The sequence below is a fragment of the Hyperolius riggenbachi genome, chromosome 2, assembly GCF_040937935.1.
Source record: "Hyperolius riggenbachi isolate aHypRig1 chromosome 2, aHypRig1.pri, whole genome shotgun sequence".
NCBI lineage: Eukaryota > Metazoa > Chordata > Amphibia > Anura > Hyperoliidae > Hyperolius > Hyperolius riggenbachi.
The window spans coordinates 403,256,760-403,262,759 of record NC_090647.1 but is presented as its reverse complement, the minus strand read 5'-3'; the positions used below and the strand labels follow the sequence as shown (position 1 = coordinate 403,262,759).

Below are 6,000 nucleotides of genomic sequence, written 5' to 3'. Positions count from 1 at the left end.
TAACACACAGTTTCCCATCCCTTTCTTGCACCTCTGACACTGTGGTTGTCCTTGATTGGTTTTGGTGTGCTGTATCAATTGTTATCTATAGCATGCTTGGGGGGCTCCAATGCTAAACTTACACTGGGGCCTACGGCTTCTTAGCTACGCCACTGTTTGTCCCTAAGGTCCCTGTTGCACTTTTTCATTTTAAACCTGCATTGCATGACCCTGTTTTACTGCAAAGCATTGCAATGGCAATGCAAGGCAATGGGACCGAGCACACTTACCGCGTGTGCGGGAAGTACCCAATCCGCCACAAAGTCAACAGTGTGTTACCGGCCGACTTCTGTGGTGATGGAGCAGAAGTAATGTAAGAAATGTTAGCAGTGGTACGCATGCATGGAACAAAAGGAATATGATGAAGAAAGCCGAGAATCCCAGTGACTCACATTATGTCCAGCAGGTAGTGCGTCACTGGGCGAGGGGCGGTGCTATGCATATGACCATGTCGGCGCAATCTGCCACAGGGTCATATGTTTGTGGCTCTGTGCGTTGCAGTGTGATGCGCTGGGGTATCGCACTGTAAAACACACATTTCAAGTGTAAAACCAGGATAAAAATAGAGAAGCTTATGCCAGATGGATTGTATACTTGGGGAAAAATAATTTAGGCACATATTTCAATCTCTGTACATAGGCCCTTCTATATCGTGATTTCGATGAAAGAAGATATGCTATAACATATTTGTCTGAGAATAACACAACAAATTGCATGAATCTGTGAGGTTCTGCTCCGTGGTATAAAACACAATATTTACTCTGGTCACAGAAGGTTTTATCTAAACTAATACTGAACGCCTTTTAATGCATTTCATAAAATCACTCCACCTTAAAATTCTATCTTCTAATAACATTTCCAAGTTTCTATTTTTTCCAGTTGCCAAGCTGTGATACATTGCACTTGGCTCAGAACACTGAACATCTGGAAACCAAATGTTACAGTGGATTAAAAAGAGCAAGATCAGAATACTAGTCCCACAGTCTGTGCCAGCAGCAAAAACAAAATGATACTGTTGCTGCTTGGTTTTCTGTTGCAGCTGCTGATAGCGGCTTGGGCACAACATGATTACTATTACTCACCTCATGACTACTCTAATGATGAATGGGTTAATCTTTATAGGCAAGGTTTCAATTTCCAGTGCCCACATGGACAGGTAGTAGTTGCAATAAGGAGTGCATACAGCAAAAAAGAAGGATCTGATAGACAATGGAACTATGGATGTATGCCAACACCCTACGAATTTGGGGAACCAACAGAATGCTGGTGGGAAGATATCAACAGGGCTGGAATGGAATGGTAAGACAATATAGATAAATGTATTCTAAGTTGCTTTTTACTAAGTATTATTTCATACAAACAGGACATTGTAGAAGACATTAAACATTAACACTAATAGATGCTTTTGCTGTACCATTTGAAAGTCAAAACCACAGTGCATTCAAAGTTAAATGATAATCGTTGTTACATGAGTACATTAGAAGAATGAAATACATAAGACTGTAGTTGGTTTGAGTTAAGATTTATCAAGCAGATGTAAGAGGGTTGTAGATGACATGTTACATTTTTGTACATATCTGTTTACCTGCCCATAGATTACCTGTTCAAATTGAAATGCTCAGATGCCTATGTATTTGTTTTACAGTTATATAGTGATTATAATCTTACTGATGCACTTTACCAAGGACTTTAAACAATATGCATCACGCATATCCCTCACAAATGCTCACAATGTATTGTTTCTGGAGAGGATAAAATGAAGCATTATCTTATTTTTAGGTTTTCTGAGGTAGCCTATTCAAAGCATTACAATTGCGGGGCCCTTTAAGGCGATGTTCCCCGCACTGGTGTTGCTTACAGGTAATTCCACTAGATCAACAAGAAAACAGAAAAGTGATCACAGTGTGAGGCAGTATAGAATGGTTGTGTTTCACAGGGATTTGCTAATTTGAAAAACAATTTCTACCTCAAAAATGTATATTTTAATGGCTGGTTCATTGTATTTCCATGGTTTGTTCCATTGTTGGGCAGGAAATGTATAAAAGCCATACTGGAGGTCATTTACATTACCCACCAGAGCATATTTTCATTTGCCATTGGGAATTGCTATTGGTCCTGATGAAAAAAACAATGGGAACAGTAGGGGGGTTTAAGCATTACAGTGGAGAGGGTTCTGGTCAGTGTTTTAGCATCAGTACAATAAGCAGATGCAGTATCAGGGGACTCTAAATTGAAGACCAGGATTACATTGTTTGGGACACTTGTATTGGCATGGATTACAGCAGGGGGCATTAATAAAATATTTTATTTCTGTCTTCTGTCATTTTTTTCTCTGAAAGATTTTTTCATGGCATTTATGAGTATATGACACTCTCTGTGAGAAGCAGTAATGTGTACTACTGTTATCCTTCTATTCTTTCCCATGGAGGAGGGGGATATCTGGGGTCTCCCTTATTTATAAAGAGGATTACTACATTCCACTATATGTCCCCCCACTACTATATCTCCCACCTACTTCATGGGGCTTTATAGGTGGAAAGATTTACTGAAGGGAGAGGGGGATTTTCCATTTCACTTTGCAAGGTATTTCCAAATATAAAGAGTTAAGTCATATGGTATTGTTCAGGGGACAGAGCCCTACACCCTTTAGCTTCAACTTCCTACCCATTACTAGCTTGCATGATCAAAATGAGGTAAGGACTGGGAGAGGCAGACTAATTTGTATACTAAGCAAATAACTTTTTCCCTAACTTTCATATATGTGGTATACCTGATCATGTGTGCAAAATGCCCCAAAGGAATTTATGTAGGAGAAACAAGTCAACCACTGCGTGATCGCATGACACACCACAGGTTCACTATTAACAGCAGAAAAAAGGATATTACAAAGTATTCTGATCTACCAATACCAACACACTTTTGTTTACCTGGACACAGTTTTAGCGATTTTCGCGTTACTGTATTAATGGGTGGCTTCAAATCGGAAAACATGAGACTAACACAAGAACGAAGTTTTTACATTTGTTCAAAACTGTACAAGATGGTTTAAACAAGGACTCTAACTTCTTGTGCTGGTACGATGGGTTTTAAATGCCACAATTCTTTTAATTTGAATTTTTCTATCTTTTCATTTATTTTGTGTGCCCTATGCTGTGTAAGATGGTGTTTACTGTTACTATTCATTTTTTTTTGCTTTCATGTGCTGGTTTTAAATGCCACATGAAATAGATAGCGGAGATGCCGCCGCAGCGGTGAGCAGCATGGCGGCTGTCTCCGCATCTCAGCCGGCGGCCTTCGCCGCGCAGTTACATGGTGGAGTTTTGCCTGGTCCATCAGTTGCACATAGACTGATGGCTACGCGCGTGCACGCCAGGCGACAGGACCTTTATGCGAATAGAAGGGGAGTCAGCTGATCGGCCGGTCAGCTGACTCCAGCAGTGCTCCTGATTGGTTGAGTGAATGGGGTGGTGCTGTGGGGCGCTCTCAGTATATATAGGACCTGCCTGTCAGTAGCTCCTCGTCTGCTGTTGCAAATGCTACGTGTTATCACTCAGACCTTTGTCAGATCCCAAAGTGCACTAGAACCAGCAGGAGCTGGGGATCCACACTTAGTCAGATTCTGTTGATAGCTAAAGTACTAATTGAATTGTATTATTTGTTATGACGTTCTGCTAGCCTTGACTACTCTACTGCTTACTGATTCTGTGCTTCTGCCTATCTGATCCTGTTGCCGACTCAGCCTGAACACTACTCTGAATTAAGCCTTCTGTCTTTGTACCGTATCTGTCCATTTGTTGCCGAATCTGCTTGTCTGACTCTACTGCCCTCACTAGCTCCTCAGGTGACCAGTAGCTGCAGTACAGTCTTAATCACCTGCTTCTCAGGTGACCAGTAGCTGCAGTACAGTTTTAATCACCTGCTCCTCAGGTGACCAGTAGCTGCAATACAGTCTTAATCACCTGCTCCTCAGGTGACCAGTAGCTGCAGTACAGTCTAAATCACCTGCTCCTCAGGTGACTAGTAACTACGGTACTGTCCTCATCACCTGCTCCTCAGGTGATTAGGAGTTTCTCGTAGTGTGATCAACACCCACAGCATCCAGAGGATCACAGAAAAAATAGGAGTGCTATGACCGTCCGTCGGTCAGTACCACTTGGATGGCTTTTTTTAATCAAAGTCCCAGCAGCAGTGGTCAGCACCTCCAAAAAGTAGTATAAGCTCTTTCACTTAAAACATAGCTCTTTATTGAAAGATTTTAAAAATCCATAAAAATGATGGAAGATTGTGGGGCCGATGACCAGCGACAGCCCGCTGTTTCAGACTTCCGCCTTTCTTCAGGCTGGACAGTCCCACATTAACCAAACATTCACAAAGCCACCATCTTATATATCACACACCTACCAATCAGGAAACAGCACCTTGGAGGACCTGATGGAAGACTGCATGCAACTGCAGTTGGACCAATGGAAATGCAGAAAACGGATCATGTGAATTCAAAAATAGAGAGCACAGGAGCGATCCCTCCGCCATAAAAATAGTGCACTACAATCCATCTCCTTAGCTTGCTCAAGTCCCTTATATCAAGGACAAGCAGCTTCAGTCATTGATTATGTAGTTATTACAAAAGTATTTTCAACATTCCACTGATCCAATACCTCGGCATCCAGTCGGCATTATCCGCCGCATAACAACTTCCGCTCTCACCGCACAGCCCGAGATCATAGTGACGTCATATGGAGGGAGCTCCTTGCCTCCTGTTAACCAATCAAACAAGCGCACATGGACATGTACACAATGCGCGTCATACTGACGCCGCAGTCCAGCGCTACTCTAGCCAGTATCGTAGCAACCCTCCTCCCTGCATGAGCAATCCAACATATAAGCAAATAGCTCGATAAACAAAAGGTGTATAGCACACACTCTAATGCGGAAAGTACACTAGCAAAGTAGGGAGTCGGGCATGCTCCTAAACTGTCACAAAATGTATGAAAAAAAAACGCCGTGTAAAAATCTGCTGGCAGCATAAATACCGATGTTAAAGGGGACACTACCAAAAAGTAATCACTTACATACATTGCCCCTTACAGTCCAAAAAAGGTCCCTCTCGGTGCCGTCTTCCACCTGAAAGACAAAAATGAATAAAACATTAAAAAGCAATATACAGTTGCAGTATTTAAATGTATACATATAGAAACAAGTAACAGCCTAACCATATAATTCTATCATTAATCAATTCCCAGAATCATAGATAAAAGGGAACCCCTACCCCATTCTCCATCCCATTCTATCTCAAGGAAAATGCAAGGTCATATTCCCTGTATAAACCTGATGGTCCATAAGTATTAAGTTGTCGAATCCATTCAGCTTCTCTTCTTGACAGTTCTTTGTTCCTATCTCCCCCTCCCCAATCTACAGGCACCTGATCTATCCCCTGAACTTTTAACTGCGATACCGAATGTCTGCTAGTCAGGAAATGGCTGGAAACAGATTGTTCCTTGCATTTAGTTCGAAGCGAGGACTTATGAGAGCAGATCCTGTCTTTGAGTTTCTGAGTCGTTTGGCCTACATAGCCCAGGCCACATGGGCATTTTAATAGGTAGACCACATGTGTTGAATCACAAGTATAATAGTCCTTAATTATAAACTTCCTTCCCGTTGATGGGTGAGTAAAACATGAACCTTTGGTGATATTATTGCACATATGGCAGTTCAAACACGGAAATGTGCCAGTTATTTTCTTCTTGTGTTTCCTGGAAAGATTATTTCGAGTCTTAACTACCCTATTCCGGATAGATGGAGCTCTCCTATATGACATCAACGGTGGTTCCACAAATTCAGGTATATTTGGATATGCTTCATGGAGTATGCTCCAATGTTTTTTTAACATTTTTTGATACCTGTTCACTGGCTGTCGAGTATGTTGTGACACATGGAATGCATGCTTTGGAATAATTCCTTACT

General features: G+C 41.7%; 1 protein-coding gene across 1 annotated transcript in view; it reads left to right on the top strand.

The window, feature by feature from the left end:
• The first annotated feature begins 1,007 nt into the window (after window positions 1-1,007).
• DPT (dermatopontin) overlaps window positions 1,008-6,000 on the top strand; it is a 147,454-nt gene continuing 142,461 nt past the window's right edge. Inside the window, exon 1 of the mRNA XM_068265596.1 lies at window positions 1,008-1,338. Within this exon, the coding sequence (XP_068121697.1) occupies window positions 1,046-1,338 (293 nt within the window). The 5' untranslated portion in view covers window positions 1,008-1,045. The remainder of the gene's footprint in view (window positions 1,339-6,000) is intronic.